Source organism: Rhipicephalus sanguineus, chromosome 3 (assembly GCF_013339695.2).
Source record: "Rhipicephalus sanguineus isolate Rsan-2018 chromosome 3, BIME_Rsan_1.4, whole genome shotgun sequence".
Taxonomy (NCBI): domain Eukaryota; kingdom Metazoa; phylum Arthropoda; class Arachnida; order Ixodida; family Ixodidae; genus Rhipicephalus; species Rhipicephalus sanguineus.
Genome location: NC_051178.1, coordinates 126,907,933 through 126,921,908, shown reverse-complemented (window position 1 = coordinate 126,921,908; position 13,976 = coordinate 126,907,933). Strand labels below are relative to the sequence as shown.

Sequence of the window (13,976 nt, the reverse complement as noted above, 5' to 3'; positions counted from 1 at the left end):
TTTTTTAGGCTTCAGAAGTGCAATCGCGGTAGTCATCAAGTGTTGTCGTCGCAAAGGATCGCTTGATCCAAGGTAGAAACAGTATTTTCTACTTAAGTCTGCTGTACATTTTTTCTATTGATTCTTGTTTTCATGCCATCGGAACATCTGAAATAGTTTTCATCGCGTGATGCGTCCATAGCGCCGCGCGTTTGATCTTTGGATTTATTTGCCAGCGTTAATCGGGCCACTGCTTGGGACGAACAATTGCTTGTTGTGACCAAAACTTGTCGTTTCAGATTTTCTTGACTAACCGTCTCTTTTATTAGATGACTACCGCTGCAAGACCCACCTTCGAGCCAGCCCGAGGTGGTGGCGGCCGCAATGAGAAAGACTTAGGGGCCTTGTCAAAACAGTACTCTAGCAGGGATCTCCCGGGACACACCAAGCTAAAGTACAGGTGGGTAAAACTAACGCCGCAAACAACTGCGCTCGGCTGTCTGTGCTTTGAGGCTTACGCATTATTCGTGCTGTGTTGAACAGGCAACCCGGTCAGGGCACCAGCGAGGAGCTCAAAGCAAAGGACTTTCGCCGTGAGTTGGAGGAGCGTGAGCGTGCTGCGCTGTATGAGAGAGATGGCAAGAAGGTAATCCGAGGTGAGTAGGGTGGTCAAGCTGCTATTCTCATTGGTCTGCTACATATATTTTAGCGCGATACTTTTTGGGTCATGCCGATACAAATTTACCCGACCCTTTGTGATGCCGCTATGTACAGCGTGTGCGCGTAGTTAGTGCCTTCTTGCAGCTGCACGACACAGCGTTTCTTTTTATGCAAATAAAGAACCTAAAAACGTGCCAGGAGAGCAGGGCAAACGTGAATTCTTCACAAACTAGTGTATTTGTCAAATGTTAAGACAAACCTGTGAGGGTAAGCACTGGCAGCAGGTAGAAGCACATCCGGTCAATATCACGGTAGACATGCAGAGTGCTGAGGCAGCGAGCGCAGCTGTGTGTCAAATAAGAGCTGTGCAGCTGCAGTGACATTTAGCGTCATGTCATCTCATGGACTGTTTGGGCACGCCAGGTCAGCGCTCCGATGAAGTAGATCTTGCGCACAAAATCACATCTTCATATGTGGAAAACCATGCATCACATTTAGGCTACCGGTGGATTGCATACCCGGAGCCAAATGGACTGTATCAACAGCACAAAAGTATTCTCCCTTGAAGTATTTGACTTTTCATACTGAGTGCTGGTGATAATGAATACCAGCTAAGATGTTTTTGCCTAATCTAGATGTTCCAATGGCACTGATGTGGATCATTTGGCTGATGGTCGGGAAACCATCAGCCTTTTAGTAATTACACAGTACAAAATGCTAAGCTGACTCGCCCACGACAGCAACGCGATACTGAAAGCGAAGTTCTTTGTACAGCAGCACAGGCTTGTCGTGTCTGAACAATGTATCAGACAATATGATGGCACACCTTCTAGTCATCATGGGCCCCATACAGCTTTGTTTCGATGCACATTTGTGCTGGCTGCGCTGGTGTGCTACAAAGTGTGGCACCACGCGCACATGTCCACTGTGAGGGTAGACAAGCCTGTACATTAAGTAGTTTCAAATTGGTAATATAAGAATGATGAGGTTGGTCTGATTGTTTACTAGGTATTGTAGGAAGCACAAGCTACAGTTGCTGAACAGACAAATTGTAAGTAAACATTTAGTGAACTAGGATAAGTTGAGGAAGTCAACTTATCTAAATGCCTATTCTATTGAAGTTTTGCCATTTGCATATGCACGATTATCGATAAGGGGGTCTACCAGGCATCTACAGCGTGACGGATACTTCCGGAGAGACGGTGGCCAGTCACCAAGTGTGTCACCAAGCACACTGCATTGAATGACCATGCTTTAGGATACGTACAGCTTTGTGGTATTAACGATTGCTTTATCATTAGAAGATGCTCTTCCATCTTGACACCTGCTCCTGGGTTAGAGATAACGTAACAAGTTTTTTATACTGCAAGTACATTTGGTAGTAATTATTGCGCTAATAAGCCTTATTCACTTGGTAGTATCAGCGATATTTGCATCACCAGTGTGATCTGTGTAGTTGAGGAATTAGAAGGCTTTCTTTGTTTTCTGAGTGATACACATGTGTATAATTCTTTGTCTTACATTAATTCAAGGCTGACTATATGTGGTAAATGGGTAAATGTTCATCTCCTTTGATATATAGAGCCATCAAAGAGGCCCAGACTGGAGCAGGCACCTGCATCAAATCTTGATGCTGATGACTCCTTAGATGAGGTGAGTACCGTAAGCTAAATGAGTACTTTATTGGACTGTAGAAATGTTGAAATCATGCTGACCATTTATTATAGAACCAAATAATAACTTATTTAACCTCTGTTTTAACTTGCACATTTAACTAAAACAGGAGATCTGTCACGCTTGTTTATGTCTTGGATTGTGTCTGTAAATAAGCCGTTATTGTGCTCAACTTCTGTGGCTGATGCAGTGCTGTCTTTTGCTGCTCAGAAGGAATGCCAGTGTGTGTGCATTCGGGGCTGATGCTGACAGTAATCTTCTGAAAGTTTTGACACAGTACCATGTTGCTCCCTGCGGAGCCAGCAAAATATGGTGATGCAAATACAAGTTATGATGTAAATATTGGTTATCTGGGACTCAGTACTATTGCTTTCTGAGTACTCCTTTGACTTTGTGTTCTTGGATTTCTGTCATGCATGTTTCTCACATAGATACGTAATCAAATGTGAAAAAAAGGAGCATGTTTTATACTTATTGCTCAGTGATGTTACCTATCAAACACAAGCTGTTTAAAGTTAAGGCAGATGCTGAGCATGCTGCAGGCACAACGCTTCTCCATCGAGATTGATGATGATTCCACATGACATGTATGGAATTTCCTATCGTTGGTATCATTTGCTGCATCATATGATAACCGAAATGTTCCTGTAGAAAAATATATTTTGTGGAAACCTTAGGTGCAAGATTGATTTATAAACATCCAAAACAGTTGATCGCTGTTATGATTTTTTCGCTGTCTTGCAATGTGCCTGGGTGAAATTGAGCTACTATCGTGCGACAGATTGCTGACTTATCTTGAGTAATGTACAGTAGGCTCCTGTACATCACTCACATGTACACGAGCCTTTTTTTCTCTTTCTTTCTTTCTTTTTTTTTTTTGTTAATTCTACCCATACCAAAAGTCATGACTGGTGCTCGTACACTTCTATGAGCCTAATAACTATAATTTGACTGGTTAGCAAGCACATGTCTAATTGCAGTAGTGACCAGCTCTTGTCTGCCCAGCACTTGCTGGGCAGACAAGCGTTGTAGGATTAACGTTTTTCAATCATACAGGCGGTTCTATAAATGTATGTCATTGATCATTTGGGACTTGTTTACGGGGCTGTATATGTACGTGACTGACCCTTAAAGAATCTCTTAGCCTTCATAAGTGTGCTACTTTTTGTGTGCACATGTGTGTTATATTTAGGCGCACATTGTATTATACTATGAACCCGTACTAGCTGGGCACTCGTTAGATTTGGGAGAATGTTTAGATCGTGTAAATAGTGGCAAATGAAGCAGTAGTGTTTTTGTACATATTTTCTGCACCTTATCGAAATTGGCACCGCCATAAAATCTAGTCAGTTTGGTTGTGTCAAGGCCTAATTAATAGAAATCAGCTATATTAATCTTCCTTGTTGTGTGCAGTGTTGAGTAGCACTGTTCAATAGACCACAAGTCGAAATTCAAACTCACCTCAACCTAACATTGTATTTACGTGAAACGTGAGGTACGGTAGCAAACTAATATATTTGGATGTATGAAGTACCAACTTTTGCTTGACTGCCAATTATCGAGAACAAAACTGAGAAACCTATATCTACAACATGAGAGCCTCACATTTGCCAAATTCACGGCACATCATCATCATCATCATCATCAGCCTGTCTACGCCCACTGCAGGGCAAAGGCCTCTCCCATGTTCCGCCAATCAACCCGGTCCTGTGCTTTCTGCTGCCACGTTATACCTACAAACTTCTTAATCTCATCTACCCACCTAATTTTCTGTCTCCCCCTCACGCGTTTACCATCTCTTGGAATCCAGTCAGTTACCCTTAACGACCACCGGTTATCCTGCCGACGTGCTACGTGCCCGGCCCATATCCATTTCTTCTTCTTGATTTCAACTATGATGTCCTTAACCCCCGTTTGTTCCCTGACCCACTCTGCTCTCTTCCTGTCTCTTAAGGTTACACCTATCATTTTCCTTTCCATCGCTCGCTGCGTCGTCCTCAATTTAAGTTGAACCCTCTTTGTAAGTCTCCAGGTTTCTGCTCTGTAGGTAAGTACCGGTAAGATGCAGCTGTTATATACCTTTCTCTTGAGGGATAGTGGTAGATTACCATTCATGATTTGAGAATGCTTGCCGAATGAGCCCCATCCCATCCTTATTCTTCTAGTTATTTCACTCTCATGGTTCGGCTCCACGGTTACTACCTGTCCTAAGTAGACGTACTCCTTTACAACTTCCAGTGTCTCTCCACCTATCGCAAAGCACTGTTCTCTGCCAAGATTGTTCCACATTACTTTAGTTTTATGCATATTAATTTTCAGACCTACTCTTCTACTTTCCGTATCCAGTTCAGTAATCATGAGCTGTAATTCGTCTCCCGCGTTACTCATCAATGCAATGTCATCAGCGAATCGCAGGTTACTGAGATACTCTCCATTAACTCTTATCCCTAATTCTTCCCAATCTAGGGCCCTGAAAACCTCCTGTAAACACGCGGTGAATAACATTGGAGAGATCGTGTCTCCCTGCCGTACGCCCTTCTTTATTGGGATTCTCTCGCTTTCTTTATGGAGGACTATAGTGGCCGTGGAGCCGCTGTAGATTTCTTCCATTATGTTTATGTAGGCTTCGTCGATGCCCTGATTCCGCAGTGCCTGCATGACTGCTGATGTCTCCACCGAGTCAAATGCCTTCTCGTAATCTATGAAGGCTATGTATAGGGGTTGGTTGTATTCCGCGCATTTCTCTATCACCTGATTGATAGTATGAATATGGTCTATTGTTGAGAAGCCTGTACGAAATCCTGCCTGGTCCCTTGGTTGATTGAACTCTAATGTCGTATTAATTCTGTTAGCAATTACTTTTGTAAATAGCTTGTAGACAACGGACAGTAAGCTTATGGGCCTGTAATTTTTCAGGTCCTTGACGTCCCCTTTCTTATGGATCAAGATAATGTTGGCATTCTTCCAAGATTCTGGTATCCTCCCCGTCGAGAGACACTTCGTATACAGGGTGGCCAGTTTTTCTAACATAATCTCTCCACCGTCTTTCAACAGGTCTGATGTTACCTGATCCTCACCAGCTGCTTTGCCTCTTTGCATTCCCTTTAGGGCTTTCTTTACTTCTCCTGTCAATACTGGTGGGATGTCAGATTCCTCTGCGCTAATACTGCTTCTTACGTTATCATCCTGACTGTCTCGGCTGCTGTACAGATCTCTGTAGAACTCTTCCGCTACCTCAACTATTCTATCCATATTGTTTGTGACATTGCCTTCCTTGTCCCTTAATGCATACATCTGATTTTTGCCTATGCACAGTATTGTCTTCATAGCTTTGAGGCTTCTTCCGTTCTTTAGAGCATGCTCAATTCTCTCCATATTATACTTTCTTATGTCAGCTACTTTACGCCTATTGATTAGCTTCGAAAGCTCCGCCAGCTCTATTTTGTCTGTTGCACTTGAGGCTTTCATAGCTTGACGTTTCTTAATGAGGTTTTTCGTCTCTTGGGATAGCTTACCAGTGTTCTGTCTGACGACTGTACCCCCGACTTCTACTGCACACTCCTTAATGATACTAGTCAGATTATCATTTATTGCGTCAACACTAAGGTCGGTTTCCTCGGTTAAAGCCGCATACCTATTCTGAAGTGAAACTCTGAATTCCTGTACTTTCCCTCTCAGAGCTAGTTCATTAATCGGCTTCTTGCGTATCAGTTTCTGCCGTTTCTTCCTCACGTCTAGTTGAATTCTAGATCTTACCATTCTATGGTCACTGCATCGGATCTTGTTAACTACTTCCACATCCTGTACAATGCCCGGGTGGCCGCACATTATGAAGTCTATTTCATTTTTAGTTTCGCCATTAGGACTCTTCCACGTCCACTTACGAGTAGCCCGTTTTCTGTAGAAGGTATTCAAGATGCGTAAATTATTGCGTTCTGCAAACTCTACTAGTAACTCCCCTAGTAGAGTTTGCAGAACGCAATAATTTACGCATCTTGAATACCTTCTACAGAAAACGGGCTACTCGTAAGTGGACGTGGAGGAGTCCTAATGGCGAAACTAAAAAATGAAATAGACTTCATAATGTGCGGCCACCCGGGCACACTCTGTGCTAAATAAACCGCTCCCTACTACTACAGATTACAGTGTTGGCTGCAAGATGTGTCTTTTGTTCACAGTGTAGTTGCTTGTAGAAGAAAGGCTAATACGAATCTAGCACTTGCTATTTCTTAGTTGTGTTTTGTTCTGCATGTAGGACGAAGACAGTGATGACAGCGATGAGGACGACACTGCTGAGCTCATGGCAGAACTGAACAGAATCAAGAAGGAACGTGCTCAAGAAGAAGCAAAGAGGGTATGTTGTCTTATCAGGAAATTAACGTTCCTTTGGAACCTGCCACTGAGGCAGTGATCACAGGGCACTGTGCTGGGGACGAAATATTCATTGGTTTCATGTGTTTTCTGGTGCATTACATTCACAGAAAGTGTTTTTAGTTGCAGTAGAAATTTGTCAGTTCCGATTACCTTTGCTGGGAGTTTCCTTTTTTCTTGAGACTCGAGGGTAACTTTTTTCAACATGAGTACAGTAGAGTTCACTTATAACATTACCATTTGTAACAATATATCGGATATAACGATGAACAGTGACGGTACCGTCCACTTTTGTATGCTTTCTATGGCAAAATAAACAGCTTATAACGATTCTCCAGTGCCGCGATATCGGATGCAGCAATTGAATCCGGCTACAACGTGCACCGAAAAAGGCTCTCTGCACTGCGATGCGCCTGGCACCCCATCCACCCCCTCAGAAAATGAGTCGACTGCACTGCTTACGAGGAAGCGAGAGAGGAGCTTTCCTTCTAAACTACCCTCCCGGAGCCGCCGCATTGGCCTCGACCGTGCGCGTGGTCACACCAACGTTGGCTCACACCACTCGCTTGCTCACTCGCCTGCTGTGTGCACGATGCTTTGACTGTCTTTCTACACAACTGCCTCCGTTTTATGTTTCGCCGTGCACGGGGCATCGGGGCGTCACAGCCGATCCGCCTGTGATACATTCTTCGCAAGGTTGCGCGCCATCGCAATAGAAAAGAAAACGCAAGAAAATCACACTGGTAGTGGAGAAGAGCCGTTTAAAGGATAACAGTGACGGCCAAAAAGTGTCTGCCCTCGTGGTCAAGTACGGACCATCACAATTTACCGTCTAAACAATCATCCACTCTGCTACCAAGCTGGCTGAGAGTGGGTTCAATGGCATGGACAGTAGGAACTGCAAGAGATTTCGACAGGGTGCCCACAGAGAAGTTGAAGACGCTTTGTTCGAATGGTTCTTGGGCGCTCGTGCCATGAGCTTGCCCATCAGTGGGCCAATTTTGCGAAGGCATCGTCTGCCAAGCTATCCAGCTCATGAGGCACTTGTGAGCGAGCATGCACTGGCAAATGTACTGGTGGTTTTGCAAATGATGGCTTGCATCGGTAAGTCCTGCCATAGCGGGCTCTGTACACGATGCGTGAGAACTTAAGCATATAGTTTTCGAAACTGCATTGACGCAGTGAACGCAGTGCTGCCTCATAAGCAATAAGCAAAAACAATACTTTAAATACATACATCGATTGAGACCGGAAGTGCAAACATAAGGTACTTTCTTGGCATTTTTGGAAACAGAGATGTATACATATTTAAAAAATTTATTAAGCTGAAAACAAAGAATAGAAGTACAGTCGAACCCATATTAACAGTACCGGTTTTAACCATATATCGGTTATAACAGTGAAAAGCTGCTGCACCATCAACATTTGTATGTTTTCTATGGGAAAATAACCCGCTTACTGCAATGCCCCCATGCCGCAGTATCGGCTATCACAATGAAGTCTGGCTAGGGTGTGCTTGCCGAAAGGTAATGGAACATGAAATCCTTGAAAATAAAGAAAAAAGCGAAAAATTCGAGCTGCTACACCCCCGTTGACGGCCTCTGCGCATTTATACAATAGCAGCCATCCTGCAGCCTTCTCAGAATGAACAGCCTTGTGTGCCTCTCCCGTTGCCCTTCCACCCCTCCGAACATAAATGGGCTACTGCATGTGACCCTTCAAAACACGAATAGACTGCACCAAGTGCGCTGCCTGTGATCACAGTCAGCTCGCTCGCCTCTCATTCTGCGCAGTTATGCGAGCTTCGCGTAAAACAAGCAAGGCTGACGGACATGGGGTTTTCTCATGCCAGCCAGTAAGAAACACGTGGCGTGACACTTGGGGCGATCTCACCTGAGTGTTTCTCAACCTGATAGGCTGCCACAGCAACCTGTATGCAGCACGTCGCCTACATAGGTCACGCCGTCACTGCCGGGCACTTGCTGTATCATATGCAAGCGATTGCTGTGTAAGCGTTCGTTATGGCATGTGCACTGCACTTCTAATCGTACATGGGCGTGGCGATGGCGAGCTGCTTTCGTTCATGAAGGCAATGGGTGTGTCGGCGCACTTAGCAATCTTGCACAAAAAGGCACCATGAACAGCGGCGCAGCGCGCTAGGGTAATCGCCTATTTAATACGTGCACTACGCGTACAACTGCGCTAGGCCACATGCACTGCCGAGCAGCTAGCTGAAGATGCTTATTGAGCAGCCAGCTGAAGATGCTCATCATAAGTGTTGTTAGCTGTTAAGCTGTACTGGCGCGTTTGCCGCCTGCCACTATCACGCCTCCGCACATTTCCTGTGCTTATCCGTAAAGACATCGCCGCACTGCGGCATGACAGTGGCCCCTGCAAATATTTTTGTTAGCTTCACCCTATTACACCTTGGCTCTGCGGCAAAGCTACCTCTCGAGTTCAACTACGGCGCAAACGGACTGACTCGCAAAAGCTTCAAACCTACAGACACAGCAGAGGTGGGGGCTTCAATTAATGCCGTTTTGGACCTGCAGTTCGCGCAGAAAGTACGAAAAATCGAACACCGAAGAGTTTCAGCATCCGAAATTCTAGATGTTCGTATACATTGACGTCTATGGGACTTATGACGGTGCCGCGAAAGCACCAGGATTTTCAGGCATGTCCGAAAAATTGGCAGTTGACTGTATTCTGCTTTTTTTTTTTCATGCAACCTGTTTATAGCAATTATCGCTTATGCAATGAAATTTTCCTGGCACTTAAATATTGTTGAGAGTTCAACTGTATTACTAAGGATATTCTCACGTCACGAAGTAAGCCAATGACTGTGTCTGTCCCTCCTGCTACATACTGTATTTACACGATTGTGAGTAGACTCGAATGTAGGTCGACCCTTCTATATCGCACATTGAGAAAAAAAAATGGCAGTTTCGCGGCACTGGTGACACAACGAATGCAGGAGCAACAAATTGGAATGTTATACAAAGTAAGGATATTGTATTCAACCTGGCGTAACTCAGCAAAACGTTGGTGTAAGGAAACGCAACTGCTACAGCAAGTAAGGCAACCTTTGTGCTGTCTATTGATTCAACACAATCTGGGAAATGAGAACACAGCACAAGTGTTCTTTTGCTGTGTTCAAGCAAGTCCTCATACAAAGCATGCCCTATCTTGACAGCGATCAGCACATCGCTCATATCTTTGTATGAGCCATGTACTGATCACTGTCAAGATAGCGCGTGCGTGACTGCCCCCCTGTCGACCAGAGTACGCAGTTCCTGCCGGGGCCATGCAGCGCCCCCTCCTGGACCCTCCACAGTCCATCACAATAAACTGCGCAAAAAACTAGACGAGGCACACGGAAAGGATTGACGAGAACAAGTTCTTGTTCTCGTCAATCCTTTCCATATGCCTCATCTCGATTTTTGCACTCTTTATTGCAATGGATTCATACAAACTAACCCAGCCAACGACACCTCCATGATCGTTTTGCACTACGGAATACTGCTGGCACATTTCCTTCCAGCTCGAGCTGCAGTCATCAGCTGCCCTTGTATGCTTTCACTCTCACACAGAAGGTACGATGCACGCGGTGATGTTATCATCCTAGGATTTTATACTGAAGCTTATGGTGACAGCAATAGCAGAAAGGTGCCTTGAGTGTCCATATAATTGCTACTGCATTTAAAAAAAACTCGTATCCTTGCTTGGTGTCATCAGGCAAGTCCTCTTCACGAACTTGCATGCCCAGGTCCTGCTGGCGTTGAAGTGCATCCTCGGCATTCTGGTGTCCGAAGCAAAGATACGGATTTTTTGCATGACCATTTTGCATGTCACTAGCACTGAACAACTGCATAGTTTGGTCACGTGTGCCTCAAGCTCCGGAAAGTGTCCCGATTTCAGCCTATGAAAACATTGCCTCTTGGCATCACACGTGAAAATTTGGTCACACTGCAGTCTCCACTGCAGCACCACTCGTTGAGAAACTGCAAACTTGCGTCCCGCCGCTTAGTTAGTTTCTTCGGCTTGGAGAATGCTGCTGTGAATGAGCACGGAAAGTATTTTGGCCCAAGCACTCATGACAATGAAGCACGAGGATCAAGCACAACAGGAGCACACGGCCCGGCCCGGACACCGGTCCAGTGATGCCCATGAGTCTATGACTGGCTGCCTGGCCAATGTTTGCTTCCGTATAACGGTAGCTAACTAAACTTTGGCTGGTGGTGGAAGCACCGCGTGCATCAATAAAGTTGTTTCCATCCATCCATGGAGGCAGTTGAAGGCGAGGGAGTGGAGGGCACTTCAGGGTAGGAGGGGGAGCTGATGCCGGTCGCAGCATTGTGGCCATCAGAAAAACAAAATGTTTCAGAAAGAGCTCTTCTATCAACTAATGGTACTCCCTGAGCAATTTGCCACTGAGATGCTGTTCGCGTCAGTAGTGCCACTGCTGATTTGAACAGCGGCTCTTCCATCAACGATAGACACTCCAAAAGTGGAGCGCTTACCTCTTGTAGTGCACGACATACACAAGAAAAGAATAGTGAGGCGTCAACACAGTTCCAGCCATATGTTTAGTCTATTTAATGTGGTCCGTCCACGTAAGCTCATAAACCGCATGTGTGCCCACTTTCTGAAGTACACACACACGCAGAGTTGTGTAGGTACAGTGGATGAATGTAAGTGTGCCTCAAGCGGTGTCTGCACCTGTGTACTGCATCATTTGCTTTACGGCTGGTTCGGACGGGGATATTTGTACCATGCCTGCACCATCAGCTGGGAGGGTGCCTAAAAATCGATGAACCAGTGCTGAACCTTTTGAAAATAACGGTGCGGTTCAGCATTGCTGGATCACAGAAATGAATGGCAAGGTGAACTGGTTCAGGTAGTGCAGGCGAATTAAATGGACCTGGTGCACTAAAATGCTTATGTGCTTCCAGGGAGCTCGGGAGGAGAGAGTTGAGGTGAACTTCCCAGCCGCTGCCAGAATAGATGAGACTCCACTTTAGTGGCTGCATTTTGTTGTGCAGCATGCAACTTGAAAAATGCACTCACAAAAACTGCATTTAACCCAACCATTTGGCCATTGGCACCAGTTAAAGTTTCAGTTGGTTGCCTCAGTCTTCATTTGCTGCAGCAGTGAAACTTCAGTACTTCATTACAGTGAAATTGTGAATAAATGCACTTTGTTATAGTATTAGATACATGGTGTTTTCTGGACATGAAGTTGTAAAAAGCTTAATGCTTACTTATATATAGAGAGAATTGCATTATATTGAGGCTTTACTGTACTATTACTGCAATAAAAGTGCTAGGAAATTAGACGTTGAACTGATGCCTAGAGTAATGTGCATCGAGCATGTCTTCGTTCGTGGAAAGCACACAAAAACGTGTTGTGGAGAATCGTAAGGAGTCTGCTTAGGTGCTTTCCCAAATGCACAGGGCTGTGCACATTCAAACAACCAAAAGAACTATAATAGTTGGATAAGACTTTAGAAGTCCGCAGCATTTCCTCCTCAAAGGCACACAAGCATGCACTAGTGGGCACGCACTCCAGACGCGTCATGAGCTCGACGGCCGGTGACCCCGCATTTGGAGAACATTGCGGAGTGCATAGGCGAGACTAGGGTATTTCTTTAGTTGCAGAGGCGATCGGCTGCCACGCTTAGGTCTTTGTGGGGCCTCTTCAGACTTCTTAAGTTACATTCTACTATAGGCAGTTGTTTCTAAATTGTGTGGTGCAGGTAAGAAGCCGCATATATATGTAATTGTGATAAGTTGGGACTTAGCTCCAAGCTCATGATACGGTGTTCTGTTGCTCGTTTCAGGAAGCTGAGCGCAAAATTCAAGAGGAAAGGATTCGAATGGAAAACATCTTGAGCGGAAACCCTCTGCTGAATTCAAGCAAGGCTGAATTCAAGGTGAAGCGACGATGGGATGACGACGTCGTGTTCAAAAACTGTGCCAAGGGTGACCTCGAGAGCAGCAAGGAGCGCCATTTCATCAACGACACTCTGCGTTCAGAGTTCCACAAAAAGTTTATGGAGAAGTACATAAAGTAGTTCAAAACATTTTCACTTTTTTGACGCTTTCCAATGCCACCTGACATGACCATCCCAGCTGCACTTGGTATGTAAAGTGCTGCTTCGCATTCACCATTTCTCGTTGGCGGAAGACGCACACACCTGTACACATTCTTCATGTGGATTAATTCTGAGGCACATTATGAACACTGCATTTCCTGCTGTCGTTTTCTTTTTTTCTAAACAAATTACTGTATATTGCACATATTATTTTACTACAATTTTTATGTTGCATATCCTTACTAGAAAAAAGGAAAGTATATTGACATATTTTTTCTTGATGCAATTACAGATGATCCAGACAAGATTTTTAGTAAATTTTTTTCATGTATAGCTTGCAAAGCTATGGCTTTTAAATAAATTATGCAATCGATTGTTTTCCCCCTCTTTGTTTGAGACACATCGGAGAAAAGACCCTACACTCTATAGACCGTGATATTCTAAGAATACATTGATGAGCACCATACTGTCCAGGTTGGTCAAAAACTGTTTAGGTTCATTGCTTCACAACTTTCATCAGTTTTCATGACACCACGGTGGATGTGGACTTCATCTTTTGAGAACTGTTTCTCTGAGTGTGGAAGCACTCTTAGCTTTGTAGCTGCAATATTGTGGATGGAGCTTGCACTGCATTCTTAGCTTGTCAAGAACTTTAGGTAATATCAGGATGGCTTGCATCTGGGCTAGTTAGTAATCTTGCACGTTGAGTGGTTGCAGCAAACTTGAGATGGTTGGACGAAAGAGAGACATACCAGGACTCTTCTGTCTTTCTTTCATGTGTTCGTAAAGTTTGCTGCAACCATCCAACATTTAGATAGCAGATTTGCTCCTTTCTATTTTCAGAAACAAATTCCAAAACTGAAAATATGTTGTCAAAATCCCTATTCTTAAATATTAATTCCCACCTACGAAGCATTGAACATATTGTGGCAATTGAGGCATTGTACAAAGTGATGTCTGGTCCACTGCGTCTGTGATGCAGTAAATATTCCTCATAACTAAGACAAATGGGTACTGTGCACTCTATTACCATGGATGCCTGACGAGAAAACAATTGAAGGCATTGCAGTTCAAGGCGGCAAGAACTAAGTGCACCTTGTAACCGAGGACTCATTAGAATAAAATGAGTACAGTACTATGATTCACTTCACTCTGTTGTTATCAATGTGTATCAGTACTCAGAACATACTGCCTGTG

At 44.4% G+C, this 13,976-nt stretch overlaps 1 protein-coding gene across 1 annotated transcript; it reads left to right on the top strand.

Annotated features, from left to right (window-relative positions):
- Window positions 1–12,769, top strand: LOC119387117 (protein CWC15 homolog). The gene is made up of 6 exons (XM_037654426.2): window positions 1–72; window positions 309–439; window positions 523–635; window positions 2,222–2,292; window positions 6,569–6,667; window positions 12,525–12,769. The coding sequence occupies exons 2-6, from the start codon at window positions 309–311 to the stop codon at window positions 12,756–12,758; spliced, it is 648 nt and encodes a 215-aa protein (XP_037510354.1). The 5' UTR covers window positions 1–72; the 3' UTR covers window positions 12,759–12,769.
- Window positions 12,770–13,976: the final 1,207 nt, after the last annotated feature.